The sequence below is a fragment of the Chaetomium tenue genome (genome assembly GCF_020726465.1).
Source record: "Chaetomium tenue strain MPI-SDFR-AT-0079 chromosome Unknown F5144scaffold_2, whole genome shotgun sequence".
NCBI classification, from domain to species: domain Eukaryota; kingdom Fungi; phylum Ascomycota; class Sordariomycetes; order Sordariales; family Chaetomiaceae; genus Chaetomium; species Chaetomium tenue.
In genome coordinates, this window is record NW_027117330.1 from 474,499 (window position 1) to 496,659 (window position 22,161).

The 22,161-nt window shown below is 56.7% G+C and overlaps 6 protein-coding genes across 6 annotated transcripts; 3 read left to right on the forward strand and 3 right to left on the reverse strand.

Annotated features, from left to right (window-relative positions):
- Positions 1-697: 697 nt before the first annotated feature.
- F5144DRAFT_485176 (uncharacterized protein) lies at positions 698-4,054 on the forward strand (the record flags this gene model as incomplete). The annotated part of the gene is made up of 2 exons (XM_066785489.1): positions 698-3,736; positions 3,773-4,054. The coding sequence occupies 2 exons, from the start codon at positions 698-700 to the stop codon at positions 4,052-4,054; spliced, it is 3,321 nt and encodes a 1,106-aa protein (XP_066645829.1).
- A 401-nt stretch (positions 4,055-4,455) lies between these two features.
- F5144DRAFT_618110 (saccharopine dehydrogenase) lies at positions 4,456-6,426 on the forward strand. The gene is made up of 5 exons (XM_066791907.1): positions 4,456-4,712; positions 4,771-5,014; positions 5,066-5,237; positions 5,419-6,000; positions 6,090-6,426. Exons 1-5 carry the CDS (start codon positions 4,616-4,618, stop codon positions 6,318-6,320), a joined length of 1,326 nt encoding a protein of 441 aa, XP_066645830.1. The 5' UTR covers positions 4,456-4,615; the 3' UTR covers positions 6,321-6,426.
- A 1,048-nt stretch (positions 6,427-7,474) lies between these two features.
- F5144DRAFT_639842 (P-loop containing nucleoside triphosphate hydrolase protein) lies at positions 7,475-10,943 on the reverse strand (the record flags this gene model as incomplete). The annotated part of the gene is made up of 3 exons (XM_066792726.1): positions 7,475-9,419; positions 9,486-10,764; positions 10,817-10,943. 3 exons carry the CDS (start codon positions 10,941-10,943, stop codon positions 7,961-7,963), a joined length of 2,865 nt encoding a protein of 954 aa, XP_066645831.1. The 3' UTR covers positions 7,475-7,960.
- Positions 10,944-11,669: 726 nt separating this feature from the next.
- Positions 11,670-13,949, reverse strand: F5144DRAFT_559849 (uncharacterized protein). The gene is made up of 2 exons (XM_066788175.1): positions 13,297-13,949; positions 11,670-13,243 (listed from the first exon to the last, which is right to left on the reverse strand). Exons 1-2 carry the CDS (start codon positions 13,902-13,904, stop codon positions 12,127-12,129), a joined length of 1,725 nt encoding a protein of 574 aa, XP_066645832.1. The 5' UTR covers positions 13,905-13,949; the 3' UTR covers positions 11,670-12,126.
- A 2,059-nt stretch (positions 13,950-16,008) lies between these two features.
- On the forward strand, positions 16,009-18,110 carry F5144DRAFT_559853 (nucleotide-diphospho-sugar transferase). The gene is made up of 4 exons (XM_066788176.1): positions 16,009-16,390; positions 16,492-16,548; positions 16,630-17,799; positions 17,851-18,110. The coding sequence occupies exons 1-4, from the start codon at positions 16,322-16,324 to the stop codon at positions 17,875-17,877; spliced, it is 1,323 nt and encodes a 440-aa protein (XP_066645833.1). The 5' UTR covers positions 16,009-16,321; the 3' UTR covers positions 17,878-18,110.
- A 10-nt stretch (positions 18,111-18,120) lies between these two features.
- F5144DRAFT_89566 (uncharacterized protein) lies at positions 18,121-22,017 on the reverse strand. The gene is made up of 4 exons (XM_066793538.1): positions 21,106-22,017; positions 20,765-21,027; positions 20,404-20,690; positions 18,121-20,336 (listed from the first exon to the last, which is right to left on the reverse strand). The coding sequence occupies exons 1-4, from the start codon at positions 21,846-21,848 to the stop codon at positions 18,336-18,338; spliced, it is 3,294 nt and encodes a 1,097-aa protein (XP_066645834.1). The 5' UTR covers positions 21,849-22,017; the 3' UTR covers positions 18,121-18,335.
- Between the last annotated feature and the right edge of the window lie 144 nt (positions 22,018-22,161).

Below are 22,161 nucleotides of genomic sequence, written 5' to 3' on the forward strand. Positions count from 1 at the left end.
ACAACGCGTGGGCTCAGGGTTAGGGTTAAGTAAGGTATGTGGGATCAATGTATGAGTGACTCCTGGCTGTGACACCCACACGAAACGATCTTTTGTTGTTGGTTCCCTTCAACCACAAACAACCTGCAGCCAACAATCAACAAACAGAACAACCGCAAGGACTCTGCCAAATCAGGCACCTTGCCGGATGACTGACCCTGTGGGCGGTTAAGAACGGGTTTTTTTGTGACCTTGTTCCTGCCAAGCTCCATGTCAATGACGCTAAATTGAGGACTTGATTGGGGCCCCGGCGAGAGAGCCTTTGGGCGACTGAGGAGGACTTGGGATGAAAGGTAAAGTTGACTCACGCCGTACTGCATGGAATCTGTGCCACTGCCGTCCTCAACCGACTGCTTTTTTATATAAAGACACGGCAGCTCTCCCACCCAAATTGGCACTTTCTTTCCCCAATTCACTCACTATTACCGTGCCTTTCATATTGGCATTGCGAATGCAAACTCGGGAACAACTCACCATCTTACTCTCCTCGTCCATCAACAACAACAGCCCAGCCATCCCATCCATCTTCCACAACGAATATCTTCTGTAAAAATATATGAAAAATTACACCACCAAACTCACTCGCATCTTTTCGAGATCCAAGACCAGTGAGATGGCGGCCAACGATGTAGCTCCCGTCGCCACGGCCCTCGACAACATGGATCTCGGTAAGACGGCTCCTGCGCACCAAGAGTACGACCTTCTGATCGTCACCGATGCCACATCATCCATGGGTTCCTTCCTCGTGTCGCTCAAGAGCTCATTGAACGACATCATCCGCATCTCGGCCACAACCGCCTCCTTCTCCCGAATCGGCGTTCTCGGGTACCGAGACTACGACCAAACCATGTCACAGGTCACCGAGTGGTCGGGATGGCACAGCCGCGATGCCCAGTCGGAGGTGTCCCAGGCGGAATTGCTGGCCTTCGTCGACAAGCTGAAGCCTCAGGCCGGTGGTGATTGGCCCGAGGCGGCAAGGACCGGTCTTGCTCTCGCACATCAAGTCATGCGCCCGGAGGCGAAGACCATCGTCCTGCTGTATGCCGACGCTCCCCCCCACACGGAGCGGAGGGCAGGCCTGTGGAAGACGGAGCAGGACAAGCTTTGCGAGCCTGGCGCTTACGGCGGGAATGGGAAGCTCTTTGCCGACTGGACCTCAGTCTGCCGAACCCTCGGCGAAGGCGAGAAGCGGGCCCAAGTGTTTAGCATCGTTGAGGAGGGGGGTAGCCATACCGACGAAATTGCCGCCATGTTCTTGTACCTCTCGGCTTGCACTGGGGGCGTCTGCCTAGGTCTTCCGAAGGGGGCGGCGGTGGCCACCATTTCCGAGGTAACCATCAACCTTCTGCTGGCTTGGATGGGCGCGGATAAGCAGGGTGCCAAACTGGACTCCCGGAACATTGCTACCCACTTCCACTACCGCGACAAGGGCAAGGTCAACCAGCTCACATCGGAAAAGGACGGAGCCAGCGTTCGTTACCTGTCCATTTCTAGCACAAAGACCGACAAGAACGCTCTCGAGGCCAACATCGTCCGTCCCAAGGTCTCATTGGAAACCATGTCTCAGATCATCCCGTCCCGGGAACACCCGGCCATGGACTTTGCTAAGCGGTATAAGGCCGACCCGGAATATCAGAAAATCGTTGTCGAGCAGCTGACCGAGATCATCGAATCTGACGTGTCCGCCCTCTCCGTCAACCCCGTCTTCGGTGCGCTCTGGCGAACGGTCTGCAACGACCGGCTCAACCCCGCCCGCGATGGGCTGATCACCAGCTTCGGCCTTCAGGTTGACAGGACCACGGATGCGAACAAGAAGGAGCGCCTGAAGAAGTGGCTGGAGGAGTCATACGATTTTGCGGGAGAGATTGTCGAGATGATCGAGGCCGTTCCGGAGGAAGCACGGTACCCATGCGTCTTCCTCGACCCCACGGTGCGGTTCACGCCCGCCGAGAATGAAGAGGATGACGAGGCCAACGCGACGGGGTTCACCCGCGACGAGCTGCTCGAGATCGGGCGGTCCTGCGACTACCGCATCCTGCGCCGGCTCGGCCGCATCCTCACTCGTCTGACGTACGTGAACTCGAAGGGCGACCTCCCCGCCCATGTCAAGGATGTCCCAGAGACGGAGGTTCCTAAGATTCCCATGGCACTGGCCCGGTCTGAACACCAGTGCAAGTTCTGGAAGGTGCTTCTGCACACGGTTCTTCCTGGGACAATGCTGGCCGCCCGCCCTGCAGCGTTGCTAGCAGCTCTCAGCGTGCGCTTGGGGATCAAGCCCCTCGAAGAGGTTGCGTACACGGAGCTTCTGGCTTGGCGGGATAACTGGAACACGCTCGATATCCCCGAAACGTGGAGCGTGAACTGTCTCAGCTTGCTTCTAGAGGCTGATAAGAAGCTTCGGCAGGCGACAGCGGGAACCCAGTCAGCTGAGGCAGGCCGCCAAACAGTTCTGAAGGAGGAGGATCGCAGGCTGTTCGGCGCCCTCGTCGACTACAAGATGCTGGAGATGAACCTGTCCACGACGTTCGAGGCAGAGGTTGGCTGGAGCCCGAACAAGAGCAAAGCGCCTCTGGGGCCGGTTGTGATGTGCAACGCCTGCGAATTCCCTCGTTCAGTAACGATTATGGGTGCAGACGGTACCTGCGGGGTGTGCCTGGGGACTCGCCAGCCGGGTAACGATGAACCACGGGAAGTCCAGGAAGCGCGGGTCACAGGGGGTGTGTCCAAGTCCGACAACAGCGACACCACGGCGAGCTGGAACGAGTGCTCCATGACGGACTGTAGAGCCCAGTACGTGGTGTACAACCCGAAATTGCTCAACGTCCGCCCCAAGTGCCACTATTGCCGACAGATCAACAGAACCTCTCAGACGAACCCCAACTACAAGGCTCTCACAATCGCCCCCTGCGTCACCTGCACCAAGTGCACCAACCGCGTCATCTGGCCTGCCGTCTACCGCCCGTCCTCTTTCGACGAATCTACCTACCAGTGCCCCGCCTGCACGGCCGGCACCATTAGCACCATCGTCACGGTCGAAACCACCGCGTCGGCCCTCGCCAGTGAAAACGGCACCGCCTGGCTCCTCCGCAACGACGACGCCACCATCCCCGACCCCCTCAACAACCGCTCCCTCTACCACACCATCACGCACATCACCGACCCCACCAATCTCACCACCCTCTTCCCCAGCAAAGTCTCCATCCTCCCCACCTCCAACACCCCCCTCACCCTCACGCACCACCACAAACCCATCCACAACACCCCCGCCCTCCTCACCACCCTCACCTCTTGGATCACCCGCCGCCGCACCCAATCCGGCACCTGCACCCTCTGCTTCAGCAATTTCCCCAAACGCCACCTCCACCCCGCCTGCGGCGGCCGCCGCGGCTGTGCCGAGCGCATCTGCACATCCTGCGCCACCGCCTGGTACGGCGCCAACCGGCCCGGCCGCGTGCTCAACACGGCCGCGCTCGCGTGTCCCTTCTGCCGGCGGCGGCCCGCGCCGACGGCGGCTGCGCTGCCGCGGGCGGTGCGGTGTTTGGGCGGGGTGAGGGAGGCGGTGGAGGAGCGGGGGGAGTGGGTGTATGCGTGGTGTGCGGGGGCGTGTGGGCGGGCGAGGAGGTTTGTGGAGAGGGTTTGTGCAAGGGGGGTGCCGGAGGTCGGGGAGGGGTGGCGGTGTGAGGAGTGTGTGGCTGCGGTGGGGGGGGTTCTGGCCGGTGGGGGTGGTGGGGAGAAGGGGGGGTTGGTGGTGAAGACGTGTCCGGCGTGTGGGGTGGCGACGGAGAGGACGGCGGGGTGTGATCATATCTCGTGTCCGTGTGGGAAGCACTGGTGCTTCAATTGTGCGGCGATGGTCGCGGATACGGCGGCGGAGGTGTATGCCCATATGTCGGATGTGCATCATACGTGGTTTGAGGGCGGCGGCGGCGCGGATTATGCGGCGTATGAGTTTGAGTCTGATGAGGAGGAGGAGGATGATGATGATGACCTGTCTGATGGGGGGGAGTCCGAGTAAAGGTGAGGAGGAGTGTTGATTGGTGTAAAAGCGAAGGACACAAAGAAAAGAAAAGAAAAAAGAAAAAGGACAAGAAAGAGAGAGAAAGTGTATCCTGTTCCGAGTTACGTCCTAGCCTTGAGCTCGCTTACTGAGCTATCCTTACATTCTCTACCACTCTCCGTTTTCTGTTGTCTACTCTCCTGCCCATTCCCTCAGTGAGTTTATTATTGTTTAGATTTGTCAATCAAAATTTGAGCTAGCACGACCATAAAAAGGGAAAAGTTGCGCGTGACTCACACGGCGTGAGCAATGGGAATTGAACAAAAGAATATTGTGTTTATAGGTGTTCCTTGTAAGTCCCCTTTAACCATGGATCTTCCTTACCTACATACATCATACCTTAGATTCGCCACTAAATCGCTATCAGAACTCCTGAAACCTCATATCCTTGCAGCCCGTAACAGTGGGATATTTGAGTCATACATAGGTATCATAAATCCCTTTGCCTTATCCCTTTCTCGGCACATTTTGATCTTGACCTGCACTCAAGTAAAGTTCACCATCGCCCGAGCAACCAAGATGCCGCAAAAGAAGATCCTCGTGCTCGGTAGTGGCCTGGTGGCCAAGCCATGCATCGATTACCTGCTGCGGGACCCCGAAAACGAGCTGACCGTCGGTACGTGGATTCTGTTTCCCCAAGCGAGCGCAACAGGTTGACTCACTGTGACTCGCAGCTTGCCGGACCCTCTCCACCGCCCAGGCGCTGGTGGCCGGGCGGCCCCGGGCTACAGCCCTCGCTCTCGACGTCAAGTCCCCCGATCTAGATCAGCACGTCGCCAGCCACCAGGTCGTCATATCCCTCGTTCCCTTCATCTACCACGCCGATGTGATCCGCTCGGCCATCAAGGGCAAGACCCAGGTGGTGACTACAAGCTATGTATCCCCGGCCATGCGCGAGCTGGATGCCGCTGCCAAGGAGTAAGTGGTGCTTGTGCTTGCATGGACGGTCTGCCAACTGAAATTTCGTAGGGCCGGTATTACCGTGCTGAATGAGGTCGGCGTTGACCCTGGCGTGGACCACCTATACGCTGTCAAGGTCATTGGAGAAGTTCACGAGAAGGGAGGCCAGGTTCTCGAGTTCTACTCGTACTGTGGTGGGCTTCCCGCTCCCGAGGCTGCCAACAACCCGCTCAAATTCAAGGTAGCGTCAGCTCCCCCTTTTGGACCTCTTGTTCTCGCCTAACACTGCTTGTCTACCTACTCGTACTGTGGTGGGCTTCCCGCTCCCGAGGCTGCTAACAACCCGCTCAAATTCAAGGTAGCGTCAGCCCCCCGTTTGAACCTCTTGCTCTCGCCTAACGCTGCTTGCCTACCCATGTTAGTTCTCGTGGTCCCCGCGTGGTGCCTTGCTCTCGCAGTACAACTCTGCTACTTTTTACGACAAAGGAGAGCTGGTCCATATCCCGAACAAGGATCTCATGGCCAAGGCTGTGCCGTACTTCGTCCTCGACGGATACTCGTTCCTCGCGTACCCAAATCGAGACTCGACGCCCTTCCGCGAGTTCTACAACATTCCCGAAGCCCACACCATCATTCGTGGATCCCTTCGATACGAAGGCAACCCCGCCCTGGTCAGGGCCCTCATTGACCTTGGGTGGATCGACTCCTCGGAGAAGCCGTGGCTCGTGGATGGCATCACCTGGGCTCAGATTCAGCAGCAAGCCACCGGAGCGGCCTCACCTTCCGAAGAGGATCTTGTTAAGAAGGTCGACCAGCTATGTACATTTTCGTCGTCGGCCGAACGGCAGGAGATTCTAGCTGGCCTACGCTGGATGGGCCTCTTTTCCAGCAAGCAAGCTACCGTCCATGGGAATCTGCTGGATACACTCTCTGCCGAGCTTGAGAGGCTCTGCAGCTTTCAGCCTGATGAGCGCGACTTGGTGGTGCTACAGCACAAATTTGTGGTGAAGTGGAAGGACGGCTCCGAGGCAAGTACCGCCCGCTTTACCAAGCAGGGTCACACCCTCTCCTGGCCGTGGCTGACCCTCGACAGGAAACCATTACATCCACCCTTGAGTTGTTTGGTGATCCCAACGGTTACTCTGCCATGTCGAAGTCGGTCGGAATCACTTGCGGAATCGCCACTCAAATGCTCCTCGACGGCTTTGAGCCGCTGAACCAGCCGGGCGTCTTGGCTCCGTACACAAAGGAGATCTGTGACCCTCTCCGCGCTAAGCTTGAAGCCGAGGGAATCAAGTTGGTGGAAAAGGTCGTCAGAGGGTAGGAAGTACCCCGTGAAGCACAGATCCTGGGTGATGCGGGTTACTCCCGCCAGGGTTAAGGTTGAAGAATACCTGGTCGGATAGTAAGAGTTGTTAGATCAAATAATAGGTATTCTTCTTCGGCTCAAGGCTCTTCTTGATTTGGAGAATTATAGCCTTTTTTTCGTACTTAGTTGCTTAGTTGCCATTCCAGATTTGAAAAGGAGCTAGCAAACTTAATGACCGAAGTTCTGGTCGCTCTTGGGTGGTGCAAGTTGGGGTGGTGCAAGTACCTACCTAGGGAATGAAATACAAAAAAATCAGCCGATCCAATTTGGATCGAACAGACAGGTTGTGGTCATTCGCCACCCACGGCGCGAACTTGCTTCAACGAGGGGGGAATCGACTAGGTTCACAACCTACCACTGCACCACGAAGTGGTCTGCAATGGGATCTGTTGAAAACCAACAACCAAAAAGTAAACTATATAGCCTGGTTTCGGCCTTGGCTACGTTAATCCCACCCCTCACCACAAAAGAAAAAACAGCGATGGAATACAGGAGTTCAAGCCAGAGTCTCCATGGTGAAATGCCAGAACAACCGATGGTGGGAAAGTACCCTAGAGGAAAAAAGACTTCATCATTTCCAAATAAAATTTTATAGCAACGCAACGAAGGAATAAAACTAACAGTCCCTCGTTGCGATACTTATCTCGGAGTCTTTATCAGCCCTTTTTCTTTTTCGATATGAAGCCATTTGACATCTGAACGTTTTTGGGCTTGAAACTCGAAGTAATAATGAAGCGTGCACACAGTCGGGGTCAAGCCAAAGTTTGGCTCGCCGCCTACTTGAGACCAACTACATGATCATAATTGTTGAAGAGTTGACCTTGACAGAGCCGGTGAATGGGCAGATGGCCTGGGCCCAGGAGCTGACGAGTGGTGGGCGAACAGGACTTGTTCTCCTTTTTAAACAGGTTATTTCTTGTCAGCTAATATTGGGCTTTGGACGTACACAACGCCGGAACTAAACGCTAGGCATTCCTGTTTGTATTACATCAACGTCGTGTCGGGCAACTCGGCGATCTTGTCTCGAGTGACATTCAGGGGCTGCAATGTGGGGCTGTTTACTTGGGTTGCTAGGGCAATCCTCAGCAGCCCCAACATTCATCAAGTATCATGAAGTCGTGGTATTTTCAGAACTATCTGAACGCGCTCTTCAGAGCGCACATGTGCCATGCTAATAGGCAGCAATATTAGGAGCCATAGTAACAGCAAGTATTCGTACAAGGTGGTGCGAGGGAAAATTCATCCCCTGCTGACATCTCTTGGCGCTGCCCCTTTTCGCCACAAACAAATCCGATCCATCCACACCCAAGTCCAGCCAGATACAAATCCCGAAATGTGCGTCGACGAAATCCGCCAGATGAATACATGAGATTCAGTGACCCATCCAAGGACCACGAACTGGCCAACAGAATCAGCAAGCTGATCATATAGCCTACAGTACCGATACTCCAACCACAGCCGTGGTATCGTGCGCCATCCTTAATATCCGACAAGACCGACCGACAGGAAACAAAGAAACAAATAAAACATAAAAGCGCAGGAGGCTTTCCCTCCCCATGAAGCAAGCAGCACAATACCGCCATCAAGCGCCGCCATCAAGCATCGCCAAACTGAGTAGCCGAGTACACCGTCCCCGCAACACCATTCCCCAGGCCATCCAGCGTGGTCATGCTCTCCCCCTGCGACGGATCAAAGCCATTCGTATACTGCGACTGGGACGCCGCCGCGGCCGCCAGCTGCTGCTCATGCGCGCGGCGCTCCAAATTAACAATGATATCCATGGCCCCATCCAGCGTCTCCTTCTCGGCGCGCAGATCCCGCCTCTTCTGCTCAATCTCGGGCCCCTCCGACATCAGCCGCTGCAGCACGGCCTGCGCGGTCGCGCTGCTGGTCAGGCCGAGCTTCTCGTGCAGGTACGTGTCGATGACGGAGGCGACGCGCGGCAGCAGGCCGGACATGACGTGGATGGAGACGTAGTCGACGAAGCGGTTGGCGGCGGTGAGGTAGTAGCCGCGGATGTAGGCCGCCACGGCGAGCTCGGGCTCGAAGGGGTCCGGGCCGAGGTTCTTGAGCTCCTTGGCCATTTTGCTTTCTTCCTGCTTCCGGTCCTCGTCGGTCATGTCCTCCACCTTAGGGACGACGCTGAGCTCCTCGCCGTTGTGCGCGGCGATGCGGAAGTGGTTGCGGTGCCGGACCAGGATGCGCATCTCGGCGTCCTGGTTGCGCTTGAGCGCTTCTTCGTCTTTGGTGAAGAGGCGCTTGGCTTCGAGGTTGTAGATGAAGTCGAGCTGGCCGCGCAGCTCGATGCGGTGGGCTTCGACGAAGGCTCGCATGTGCTCGCGCGACTCTTTGTAGACGGCCCGGTTCTTGAGGTGGGCGAACGCCGCGTCGAGGATGGTGAGGATCTCGGCTTGCAGGAGGGAGAGCGTGTTGTCTACGAATTTGTGCAGGTGCCGGTCCCAGCTCTTGGCGGCTTCCGTGAACAAGGGCTCGTAAACGCTGGCAGATACGAGACCCGGCTGGCCTGGGACTGCGGCACGTCGGATGAGGTGCCGGATATCCATGAGGCTTCTAGACCGGCCGCCTCGGGAAGGCGTCATGACTGGCGTCGAGCTCCGCGCATGGCGAGGCGTTGAGGGGAACATCGGGTTGTCCTGGGCCTCGGTCTTGATGACGGCATTCACTTGCCGCTGCCTCTTGGGAGTTTGTGCCATGTCCATGGCGGGGGCTGACCGTTTCCTCATGGTCGGCGACGGTGCCGGGCTGTCGCCGTCGAGGTCGATGACAACTGGGGGCTTTGACACCTTTGCGTGCTCGCGAACGTTGAACTTGGGCTTCATGTTGAGAATGAAGGCCTTGAATGGTTCGCCGTAGCTATCGTCCCAAATGCTCATGAAGTCTTGGTTCATAACCCGGTCTTTGACCCGAATCGTGAACTCCGCAAGGCTTTTCATGATCTCCAGCTCGGGGTTCGGCGGGGGATCGGGGTATTTCTTCAGCTGCTTGCGAATGTCGACGAGGCGAGTGTCTACCTTCTCCTTTACTTCTGGCAGGCTAAGACAAGGAAAGTCAGTTCCATGCTATGCTTGCCTTGCGGACGGTGGTTTTGAATGGACTCACATCTTGGCAAACTCTTCGCCTAGTTTCTCGGAGAGGAACACCTTCAGCTTTTCGACGCCGCACTTCTCCTTGAAGTGATCAAACACTTCGGGCCAGTGACCCGTGGCATCCGCAGTGCGGTTAAAAAAGCTCTCCTCCATCTTATTCTGCTCCTCCAGGTCGCTACCCTGGCGGGAGGTAATAAAATAGCCGAAACCGGTTTGGTGTGCCTCTCCATTGAGCATCCCAAGCCAGCCCGAGGCGGCATAATCATCGTTCGGCAGCAGGTCCGCCTTCGTCATAACGCCGATACACCGGTTCTGGGCCCGCTGGCCCCTGATGATCTTGAGGGCGAGGGAATTCTCTGTATCCTGGTTCATGGGAACGGCGCATAGGATAATGGCGCTCGGGCGCGAGATGTATTCTCGCGTCAAATTCTGAACGACGCGCTCCAGGAAGATGTCCTCGCTGCGTCTGGCAGTCATGAAAACACCAGGAAGGTCATAGAAGTTTAGATCGGCAAGATCCGGACCCTTCACTTCCAAAGCGACGGTGTTCGGTGAGAACTGGGCCTCGGCCCTCTCCTCCTTCTTTTTAACTTGCTCAAGATGTTGCTCCCGGGTGCTGTCGGGTACTTCGCCCTTCAGTTTCGGAATAAAGAACTGATAATGAGTGGACGGGTTCAAAATGGCGACCTGGGCGCAGCGAAGGACGGTCTCGATCTCCTCGGAATCGAACTGGTCCCTGACGGTCTTGAACTCGCGCCGTACTTGGCGGCTGGGGTCAAGTTTCGCCCACGGCGGGAACTTGTTGTTGTTCGTAACGTCCCGCTCCGTGAGAGGGTGGTTGGGTGGGCAGAAATCGTAGTCTTGTTTTAAAAATACCCGGCAAGACCACTCATCGGCGCGAGATACGCGGATGTGGATCGGGCATCGTGTGCATGTCCCGCTGCTGCGGGGGAGACTGAGACCTGCGATGGCCGACATAAGACTTGATTTGCCGGAGGACTGGTCACCGACGAGGACCAGCTCGGGCAAGCTAGCGACATGCTGGATACCACGGGCTTGCAGCTCGCCCAGCGCGTCGTTGATGTCTTTCAGCTTTTGGCCCATGCCGCGAAGCGCTCGGTTGGCGCCGACGAAGGAGCTTTGGACACTCTGCGAGCCCATGAGGTTAACCTCATGCTCCGACTTGGGGCCGCGCCGGACTTCCATTATAAGGAGGTCATTATCCTCATCATCTGGGCCGTCGGGCGGGCCGGACGCCGTGGTCGGTCGGACACGACGAGTGTCGATGCTGGCTGCTAGGAGTCAGTTATTTCGCCATACAAGTTGAGGCCGGGAACGACTTACGTGCTGCCGAACGGACTGGACGCCCTCTCTGAACTCGCTCACTAGCCGTTTCAGACGGGGCATCCGGAATGGAGTCCGGAGTCGCCATTGAGCGGACCCTGCCGCTTTCGACTTTGATGCGCGCCATCACGATTGAAGGTGGGTTGATCTAATTGGGTTGTGTTAGTCGAATGAAACGAATTGATCAAGGCGACGAATGGAGATGGAAAGTGTTGTTGCAAGTAAATGGTCACAACTTGCCTGTTTCGACCGACTTGTTTAACTCGGCCAATCGCTGGAATGGGTGATTGCCGACTGGGTTCAAGAAGGAGAAGAGAGTGCACGCACGGCAATGAAGGTATTCAGAGCCAAAAACAGGACAAGAAAAGAGGGTCGTATATTAAAGTGAAGGAGGCGATGCTGCTTGCGAGGAAAGGTGGAATTGGAATGAGGGTCGTGAAGTGGAAGACTCTGAAGTGAGGGCGAGAACGATGGAAGGAACCCTGAAGTTTGGTTAATGAGTGGAAGCCCGGGCAGCAGTTGATGATTCGACGGCCAAAGGCGCGCAAAAAGCCAAAACTCGTGCTGCACTCCTACCGGGGATGGCGATTGTTAGCAGAATGTGATAATCTGCATGGGCGCAGTAACAAATTCGATCTTGGTCCGGAGAACTCCCAGAGTTTGATGGCTGCTCAAAAGGGGCTGGAAATTATGGGGCTGTAGCAAGCTCGCGATTGGAGCTTGGTTGCGCGGTGCAACGCGTCTGTTGACCGCGTTTCACGCAAGCACTCTGCATTTCTGCGGGGCACCGTGATTTTTATCGGAGCCAGCCAAAATCCTGCCCTGGGCGCCAATTGTGGGCCCAGTGACCCCCCCATTTTCGTGGACCTGCAGTCCCGTTACCTCCTGCTGCAATTTACTCTACGTTTTGTTCAACAGCTCAAGGCTGGCACCGAGGGCGAGGAATTACCCCCGGGTACCCAAATGGGTTGGAGGCGAGTTGCGCCTCGGGAGTCCATCGCAAACGAAATAAAAAGGCTGATGAAAACCGAGTCCTCCCCAGTCAAGACCCGAAGTCTCTGGGAGGTCGTAATCTTTTAGTGTGTCAGCGTGGGTGTGCAAGATACAATCAGGGGCGATCAATTGGTGAGCTGGGTCAATCAATGTAGAAGGAGAACGAGTAAGCGCTCACTTCAATGACACTTGGACTGTTCAATTCAAAAGGATAAAGGTAGGAGACTCTGGGCCCTTCCCCCTTTGCAACCGCCCTACTGCCCGAGGGACACGTAAAGTCAATCATTTCCAGAGCCACGAGCGAATTCAACGAAACCTCAGAGGGACGTCCCTTGCAACTTGGCTCGGACATCCTCCAGCTCCAGCTCGAGAATCTTACCATAGCTGTCCTCCTCCTTGCCATAACTCTCCTGGAGTTCCCGGTACTCTTTCTCCAAGTCGGCGACGAGTCCCTTGGTGTCTTCGTCCACGTCGTCGCGCGCGAGCCGGATCTCGAGATGGATGCCATCGAGCAGCCGGTTAACAAAGTACATGCGCTCCTGCTCGTCTGCAAAGGCCCTCCGCATCCGGCGTGTGATGCGGATGCGCATCTGGGCCGACAGCCGCCGCAGCGTCTTCACCTGGTCCGTCTGCTGCAGGACAAAGAGGGCCAGGCCCATGATCTCAATGGTCGCCATATCGTCCTCGCCCTTTTCGGCCTCGGCCCGTTTGAGGAGGCGCTGGATCTTGGCGAGCGTGCTCTCGAGCCAGAGCGGGCCCGAGCCGAGCACGACGTTGTAGAAGGCGACCAGGGACAGGGCCGAGGCGCTCTCGGGCATCCCGTACGTGTTGACGAGCTGGATGTAGAAGGGAATGGTGAGCTCGAGCATGTCGGCGAGGCAGTCCATGTCGCTCTGGGAGACGTCGTACAGGCCCTGGAGCAGCTTGACGAGCGGCGCGTGGCGGGCGGACGCCGCCGCCTCGGCGCGCGCGAGGTCGCAGCACCCCCGCAAAAAGTCCCCCGCCGTCTTGCTGCGCACTCTGGCATTCTCCAGCTTGCACATTCGGAAGGCGATGATGAGGATGGTGGGCAGAGAGAAGTAGTTGAGGGCCCGGACCATGGCCGCGACCTCGCCGCGGATCGTCTCCCACCCAGTCGGCGAGTCCGGGTTCTTGGACAACTCCACGACCAGCGCCGCAGCCGAGCCGTAGGCGTTTTCCCAGTCGTCGTCTATGATGCGAAACTCGTCGTCCAGCGCCCAGATGTCGCTTCGTCTCTCGGCGATGCTCGCCTCGCAGATAGCCCGGATGTTGTCCAGCATGCCCTTGAACGTGACCTTGGCTTTCATACTGGTGCCGACCTGGCGTTGGGCTCGCTGTCGCCTCTGAGCGTTGCTCTCGTTCTTGACAATGTCCCATTTGGCAAACCGGTTGTTGTACATGTTCCTTGTCGCCCTGGCATGTGGGTCAGCAAGGCCTTACCACTAAGACATGGTGGGCTGACGCACCCTTTGAGAAAGCCAGCCTTCTCCATAACCTGCATCAGCTCCTGGAGAGTCAGGTTGAGATTGGGTTTGTCTGGCGCGTAGAGGAACTGGATGAGCGGACGGCGCTCCTCCCATTCCTGTTCGCTGGGGCCTTCTCTCGATGCTCGTGGTTGTTGGAGGGGAGGGTCACCACTGTTCCTTGCCATACTTGGCTGAGACAACAGCGGCCCCCCTGGAAGGGCTGAAGTCCCAAAGGACGGGTTCGAAGACTCCGTCGTACCTGGGGACATCCAAAAGTGGTTGTCGCTGGAGTTGATGGCCACTCCGGGTGTCGTTAAACCCGCTGTGTCGGTGTCGGGCGGGGACAAATACTGAAGGCCGATGTCCCAGGAGAAAAGCGTAGTCTCGGCGCCGTTCATGTTATAGTTGGAGAGTGAGTCCGACTGGGGCGGATCAGCCGATGGCGCGTCGCCGTACGGGTTCGACATCGTAAGACTGGGGTTGATGCTGTCGTCCGGAAAGGTCTTTGGCGCCCCAGACGTGTTGTCAAGGCCGGTGCCAAAATCGTAATCGCCCTGTCGTGGGCGTTTACTACAGCGGGGATTGCTCAGGTTGAGAGTGCCCGCCATTAGCAACTAGATAAAGTAGGTACCAAACGAAAAAAGAAAGGGGTGGGGGGGGGGGGGGGGCAAAAGTCCTGACAAGAAGGAGGTACCTCCGGGAGACGCATCCATCTCAGCGACTGGCGAGTAGGATCCCAGCATCCTAAATATGAGAGTACTTCTAGCTACGCTTGCAGGAGCGAGGACACTTTTGGTAGCCTTCCCCCCTTCACGCAGGGGGCTTCGCTAAGCAGTTTGATCGCAACTTTTCTCGGTAGGCCAGGGGGCAATGCAGTGCACTTTCTAAGGGGCCAATGGCTGTTGCGAACGTGGTACCCCGCTTGCATACGCCTCCAGTGGTGCATGACACGGTCATGTTGGGTGTGGTGGTGTGGTGGCGTGGCGGAGGGCTTGCCTGTTAAGGCTACGAAATCACGACAGGGCTCGGCGCTAACAGGCAACAGCAAAGTAGATCCAGTCATTTTGACTGCCCTAACCGAGACTAAGGTACCTCCAGGGCGTCTTGCAAGGCTGACATGACAGGCTCACCGAGTTGATAAATACCGGTGCTCGTCAACTGACCACAAAATAACGCAGCCACATACCCAGAAAAGGAAGAAGGCCTTGAGATGCCTGAGCCTGGCCCTCTGGATAATCGATTCTGAATCCCTCTAAAGCATATACCTTCTAGTCTTGCATCTGGCGGTGCCCGGTTATCCCATGTCCTTTTGCGGCGAAGCTCCCAGAGCCTCGTTCGGCCCTTTAAGCGAGGCTCTTGCTCGCTTTCAAAGTTGTTTTCGAGAATGCTTCCCCTCCGATGCCTGGGCAATTTGATCACGCAACGGGGTGGAAACCAGAACTAATTGCCCAATATTCCTATAACATTGACGTGCGGGGCCAGGCAGAATATCCCGAAAGGTGAAGCGTACACTTTGTTCGCCTGAGGCTACCGGAAAAGGAGTTGGGATATTCTGGTTCTCATTGGCACTCCTAGAGTCATAATTGTAAACAGCCTTTTTTAAGTTACCCAGCAGGTCAGCAACAGAGACCAGTGGGGATCGTCAACTTTCAAACACGTATCAGCCACATTTTCGTGCGCAGTTACCTGGGGCCAGCAGCTTCTCTTAAAATCGTTACCCCATTTGTTATCACTACGCTGCAAGGTGAACTAAAGAATATGCTGGCGGGAGAAAAGTGTCCTCCCTCGGAGTAGGTATCACGGGTCAACCTTTCGCACATTGCCTCATGTGCCATGTTGATGAGGATGGTCTTCAACTCTGTCTCCGAAGAATCGAATATAAATATGGGATATTGCATCTTATTCTCCCCCGCGCTGGCTCTGCGGGAACTGATAACCTCGGTGATATTTGTGCAAGCTCAATCGATTATCTGCATCGAACTTCCACTTGGCCTTCAAACCCAGCTTTTAACATGAAAAAACACACCCAAGTCCCACCCCATCAAAGGCACCAAGATGCCAGGTACTTCTCACAGTCTTTGCATTCCTCATTTTGTCTCCCCAAAGGGCCGGTGCTGACAAACATCATACGTAGGGCAACAAATCTCTCCAGCCGAAAGCTCGAGCGCGCCGCGGAATCAGCCGCGCGAGTTGCAGGCTACACCCATGACAACATATTGATCAGGATTCCTCCTCCTCCTGTGAAGGGCAAAGAAAGAGAAACGGCCCACAAGGCCCGGGTAGAGGCTGAGATTCGAGGCATTGGGTTTTAATCGAGTGGCAGCGCTGTGAAGTGTGGATGTTCAAAGCAATTGGAGAGTGCTTAAAAGATAACTAGCGCTGGCGCCGGACTTTCTGTTTTAGAGGTCTCAGTGTTCATTTTAGCATGGGAGGATGCTGTGTAACCAAGACGCCGACTTGTTCTTCTCCGCGCTCCTGCATTTAATCTCCCTGCATGTCGAGGTCCCCTCAATCCGACACGATACCAGAAACTGGAAGAGAAGAAATAGTCCTCTGGTGTGTTGAGATGCTAAGATGCATCTAACTATTCGTATCTGCAGGTAGGTACTTCACCAAAAAATGGTAGCAAAATTGAGCAGCTGCTCGGGGCGGCCATCCATGTCGTAAGCTTGACCAGAATGGCACTGGATCGATCTGATCACAGTTGCCCTCCCATTTGAAGCTTGTCCTTCGTGGCGCTTCGATGTCCAAATGCGGGCTACCGCATCACAGGATCTCAGTTCACGTGGGGGGTTGTTAAATTTGAGTTGGTTCTTTGAAGCAGCACACCCCAATTGAATGAGGGGCAACGCACGGACCATGATCTCACTAGCTGTACCCCTGCTACGTAACAGCGCTTCAGGGGACTTGGGCCCCATCTGGCATCGTCGAGAACGGCTGCTCTTCCCTTGCTTCCTCAGCATTGTCCTCGTTTGGTATTCCGAACCCTTCAGATTACAGCAGAGCCCAACTTCACATATTCGCCATGTCTTTGCAGATTCCGCACCGCGAAAAGTCCAACGGCGCTGGCGGCGCGACGAAGGCTGTGATCCTGGTTAGTGGATGGCGGGGAATTGGGGGGCAATTCGATTGCTGCCACACCGACTTCCGAGTCGGCGTTCGATTTTGAGGATAAATTGTTGACACAGTGGTTAGGTCGGAGGTGCTTCGCGCGGCACCCGCTTTCGCCCGCTCTCGCTTGACGTTCCCAAGGTATGCGCGTGCCTCGACCCAGATCCCTTGTGCTTTGCGACGACGACGGCGACGGCGACGCTAACCTGACGATCCCAACAGCCCCTCTTCGACGTGGCCGGCCACCCCATCATCTGGCACTGCTTGACCGCGATCAGCAAAGTCCCCTCCATCCAGGAGGTTTATCTCATCGGGTACTACGAGGAATCCGTCTTCCGCGACTTCATCAAGGATGCCGCCACCGAGTTCCCCAACATCGCCATCAAATACCTCCGCGAATATCAGGCGCTGGGCACTGCTGGCGGCTTGTACCACTTCCGCGATGCTATCCTCAAGGGCCGCCCTGAGCACATCTTTGTCTTGAACTCGGACGTCTGCTGCAGCTTCCCGCTCAACCAGATGCTCCAGCTCGCCCAGGAGAAGGACGCCGAGGCCGTCATTTTGGGGACGCGCGTTAGTGAGGAGGCCGCCACCAACTTTGGTTGCATCGTATCCGACTCACACACCCGCCGCGTGCTGCACTACGTCGAGAAGCCCGAGAGCCACATCTCAAATCTCATCAACTGCGGCGTCTACCTTTTCTCCGCCGACGTGCTCTTCCCCTCGATCCGTAGCGCCATCAAGCGCCGCACCGACAGGCCCCGCCTCGGCTCGTACCGCTCATCCGAAAACCTGGCCAGCTCGTTTATGATCGATGACGACGAAAACCAAAAGAACGAAGTCATCCGCCTCGAGCAAGACATCCTCGGCGACATGGCCGACAGCAAGCAGTTTTTCGTATACGAGACCACCGACTTCTGGCGTCAGATCAAGACCGCCGGTTCCGCCATCCCTGCCAACGCTCTCTACCTCCAGAAAGCCCTACAGAGTGGCTCCAAGGATCTCGCCCCTCCCTCCGCCAACATCATCCCTCCCGTGTACATCCACCCCTCTGCGCAGGTGCACCCCACGGCCAAGCTGGGCCCCAACGTTTCGGTTGGCCCCCGTGCCACCATCGATGCCGGCGCCCGCGTCAAGGAGTCCATCGTGCTGGAGGACGCCGAGATCAAGCACGATTCGTGCGTGTTGTACTCTATCATTGGATGGAGCAGCCGAGTCGGCGCGTGGGCCCGCGTCGAGGGCACACCTACGCCCGTGACCAGCCACAACACCAGCATCATCAAGAACGGCGTCAAGGTGCAGGCGATCACTATCCTGGGCAAGGAGTGCGCCGTGGGTGACGAAATTCGCGTCCAGAACTGCGTCTGCCTGCCTTTTAAGGAACTGAAGAGGGTGAGTACCTTGTCGGAGCGGTTTGCGTGAGTTAAGCTAACTTGTATGTAGGACGTTGCGAACGAGGTGATCATGTGAGGGGATAATGAGATGGGGAGATACCCAAGCGGCTTCACCCTGGGGGTGCCGAGGACCAAACCTTTCTGCAATTCTCTAGCGTGCTGCAATGCGAGGTCATCAAAACACTAATAGACGGATGGGCCAGATCGTTCTTGGCTTACACATGGTTACAGCGTGCCAACTACCGGACACCTCGGAAGTCCTTAGTCCTCCATAGACGGAGATAGACAAGTTTTCAAGAGCCATGCACTGCACCCGTGACGGCATGGTATTGCGTTTTTAGGGATCGACACACTAACACAGCTAAAGAACGACCGAACTTGAGTTACAACCAACGCCCATCCAAACTCATCAAGTCGTAACCACTTTCCACCGCGGCACACCCACACCACACTACTCGCCACCACCACAAGACCAACTAAACCACAACCCACCCCCTTCCCTCAACCAAACCAACCAACCAACCAACAAATCACCTACTTCCCCCCTGTCCGCGTGCCCACATCCCTCAGCACATAGATCTGCCCATACAGATCCGTCACGCGCGCAAACAGCCTCAGCGCACCAACCAGCCTCGCATTCTCGCCCAACTCTGCCTCCAGTAGCTCTGTCGCTGTCTCTAGTCCGCGTCGCTCATATCCCGCTAGCCAGAGGAGTTCGTCGTTGGGGTCCCGGACTCCTTTCTTATCCCCTGTCTGCTTCTCCTTGTCCCCGACCGCGTGGTCGCGTTTGCGTTTGTGGCCTTGTGTGGTGGTGGGGGTGGGGGTAGTGGTGATGGATGTGGAGGTGGACGTGAACTCGGGGAAGTTGAGTGAGTTGAGCGCGCGCTCGTCAGCGTCGCGTGCGGCGGACCCCGCGTCGTTGTACATGCGGCAGAGGCTGGCGAGGTGGCGCGCGGCGGATTCGGTGAGGTAGGCGGTGCGGGTGGAGGTGGTGAAGAGGGTTGGGATTGGGGAAGTGGTGTGGGAGGTGGTGGTCTTGGGGGCTGCGGCCGCGTGGATGAGGCAGTCGAAGAAGACAAAGGAGAAGGGGCAGGAGGTGTGGTCGGCTGAGGTGCTGCGTACCCAGTGGTAGAATGTGCGACCGGGGTTGTGGTAGGTGGGTGTCGCGGAGGTGGTGGAGGGGGACTGGGTGGAAGTGCCGTTGCCATTGGCGTGGCCGTTGCCATCGGCGTGGCCGTTGGAGGAACCGTTGCTATGGCCGTTCGAGCTGCCGTTGGTGTTTCCATTCGAGCCACTGTGGCCGTTCGAGCTTCCGTTGGTGTGGCCGTTCGAACTGCCGTTGGTGTGGCCATTTCCGTTGCCACTGTGGACAGTTGCCTGGGCTTGATCCAGCTGCGCACGGAGCCGGTGGTTGTCTTCGGCGTGGGTGATGTGGGCGAGGAGGAAGGTCTGCAGCTCAAAAGCCAGCCGGGTTTGCAGGCTAGTTGCGCTCGAGACCACCGCCGGGTGGTGTAGGATACGCCTCACGAATCGACCCAGGACGGCCTTGACGTCTGCGATTGTTGGTTGCGAGTCTCCCCGGGCTTGCTCCCGGACCGAGCTGCCGTTATGACCATTGACGGCCCCTGCAACGCCGTCCCCCTCAGTGCTATTGGACCCAAGCTGGATCTCCGCAAACAGCTCCCGAACGACAGCACGGACAGAGTCAAGCCGCCCCTCAAAGTGCTTCTCCACAACACCCTCCATGTATTCATCCGCGTGGAAGTTCAAGACAGACAAGACCATCATCTCATACAGCACCGAGTGGCTCACCGCGCCAAGACCGCCACCGGCCTCGAGAGCGCTGGCGGTGAGAGCCAGGGGTATGATGAACAGGTACTTGTCCTTGCCCTTCGCTGTCCGCGGGAAGACATCAACTGGGTGACGTTGCAAGACTTGCATGGAAAAGTAGGCCTGCATCTCGGCGACGCGCAGAGACCAAGGGTCCGTCTTGGAAAACAGCGGTGTGCGCGCAATGAGACTGCCGGCCATTCGAATGCCCATCAGGACCTTCTTGTTGACCGAAACGGCGGCCTGGGGTTCGCTGGCTCCTGGCTGGGGGTATACCGTTGTGGGCAGCGGGACGGCTGCTGCTGCTCGGCAGTAGGCTTCGCTGAGCACGGGCGAGCTGTACGTGACTTTCTCGATCCACAGGTGCCGGCCTTTGGCCCACGCGTCCCGGTTGGAGTTTAGGAAGGCCTTGCCAAGCGCCATACCGGCCACGATTCTCCCGGTGTCGAGCTGTCGGATCCAGGGGATCTTTTCCAGCGATGCCAATGCCAGGATGCCGTACGAGGTTACTTCGCAGACCCCGTCCCAGGAACCGTCTACTTTTTGCGTTCCGATTATACGCATCAGGATTGATAGGGAGGCCAAGGGGACGTCTTCCCGCAAGGAGGGGACTAGGTCAAAGACTGCCTGGGAAAGCTCGTGGTGCTGGGCGAGGAGTGCAAAACCTCGAGCGAGGTACATCATCCAGTACAATTCGTTCAGGTGCTGGATACGCGTGGAGAGCTAGTCAGCCATCGTGCCGCGAGCTCATTTTAGGGGTTGGCCCACTTACCCATTTCTCCTTGACATGTCCTTCCAAGACACTGCGCGTCAAGAAGCGGGTGACTTTGGCGATCTGCGAGACGTACTGATCGCGATCGTTGCGCACCAGAAGAAGAATGAGGACGTTGCAGTTGGCGCTGAAACTGGCGTTGCGTTCTCCTGGATATGTCATGAAGTGCTCGGCAGCTTCGTATGTTTGAATGAGGCCGTCAACACTGACACTGTCGCCTTGGTCAAGGTAGTTCAGTGCTTCTATCCCCTTGGCTGTGTCGTCTACGTCGGGCAGACTTCCAGGGGCTGGGGATACGGTGTTAGCGGTATGCACGTCCAACCCTCTCACAATCAATGGAAATGAGAGAGGAGGGCAATACCAAACCCGAGGAGACCTTTCTGTGCCAGGAGAGTCTCTCGTAGCAGGTTTCCAAGAACCGATTTCTGGGCGTCTCCAATCACAATCCCAGCTGTTGAGAGTGCGGTGAGCACCCAGCTAACTTCGAATAACGTCGTCGGCCACGCGCATGGCACACTCCCGTGGCTGGCTTTACTTGCTTGCTTCCGATGCAAGACTCTCCGCAGGTATGCCTCGGCCTCGTTGTCCCAAGTGGAAGAATTCATGAGATACGCAGCCGTGGCTCTGATGCCAGCGCAACAATAAAGTGTTAGTTCTGATCAAGCTTCAGTGCCAGGTTATGATCGTTTCCCGCCCACTTACGCTGGAGATCCCATCATAGAACCATCCGCCTGCCGCCATGGTCGGACACGATCAAAGTCAATGTGGCCGATGAATGCCTCAAGCGCATGATACAAGGTGGACGGCATCTTGTACAGTGTCGAGGGCGGTAACTTGGCCAATTTGGCATCCCGAAGCGAGCGCAGGGTACCATAGCCGGGAAAGTCTACCGAGACATTGGCTTCCTTCTCGAGCAAGGTCAGAAGCGAGACGACGAGGATTTCGAAGCCCACCTGGTCCGTTGATTCAACGTCCCAGTCATGCAACATGTCTTTGAGGGCAGCTTCGGCTCGGTGGCTCCGGAACAACCAGTCATCATGGAGATGGTCATGGCGCCGTTCGGGATCCAACTTTTGTAGGTGTTTTTTCAAGGCCAATAGCGCCGCGGCAGTGTTGAGGATGCCGTCGAGGGGGGTGGCGTACGACTCCCATGCACCTGAGGGGAGCTGTTCATCCAGGATAAAATCGAAGCATTCCGGAAATAACCAGTCGCCAGATTTGTGTATCATGGAGAGCCAGGCCGTGTCGTACACGGATGCCGACATGGACCCGAAGCCCTGGGTGCACTGTGCTGCAAGCACGGCAACAAGTGCCCGTGCCTGGTCTGGTAAGGGTGTAGAAGCATCCATGGCCGGCAGTGGAGTCGGATGAGCGTTCTCAATGCCTTCGATGTCTTTGGTAGGTGGTGTTGAGCTGGAAGATACATGTACAGCACGACCCGTCATCGGTCATCCTGGATAAGCAGGAACGTGTCTTGCTCACCGAGCGCCACCGGTAATCTGTGTTCCAAATTCCTTGCCATGGCCGATGGGCGGATCTCGATAGTGCCGGGCCGCCGGCGATAGCTGCCGTGGATATGGCTCCATAGAAGGTACATGGCGTCGGGTAGACGGTATGTACCTCGCTGTTGCTCGCCGGTGTAACCTCAGGTGCTTACACGAATGTGGCTGCATGGAGACGAGATGGGGCCACAAAAAAGACCCCTGCACTCTGTACGTTACGGTGCATCCAGGCACTCCTTCTTGAGCAGCCGAGGCA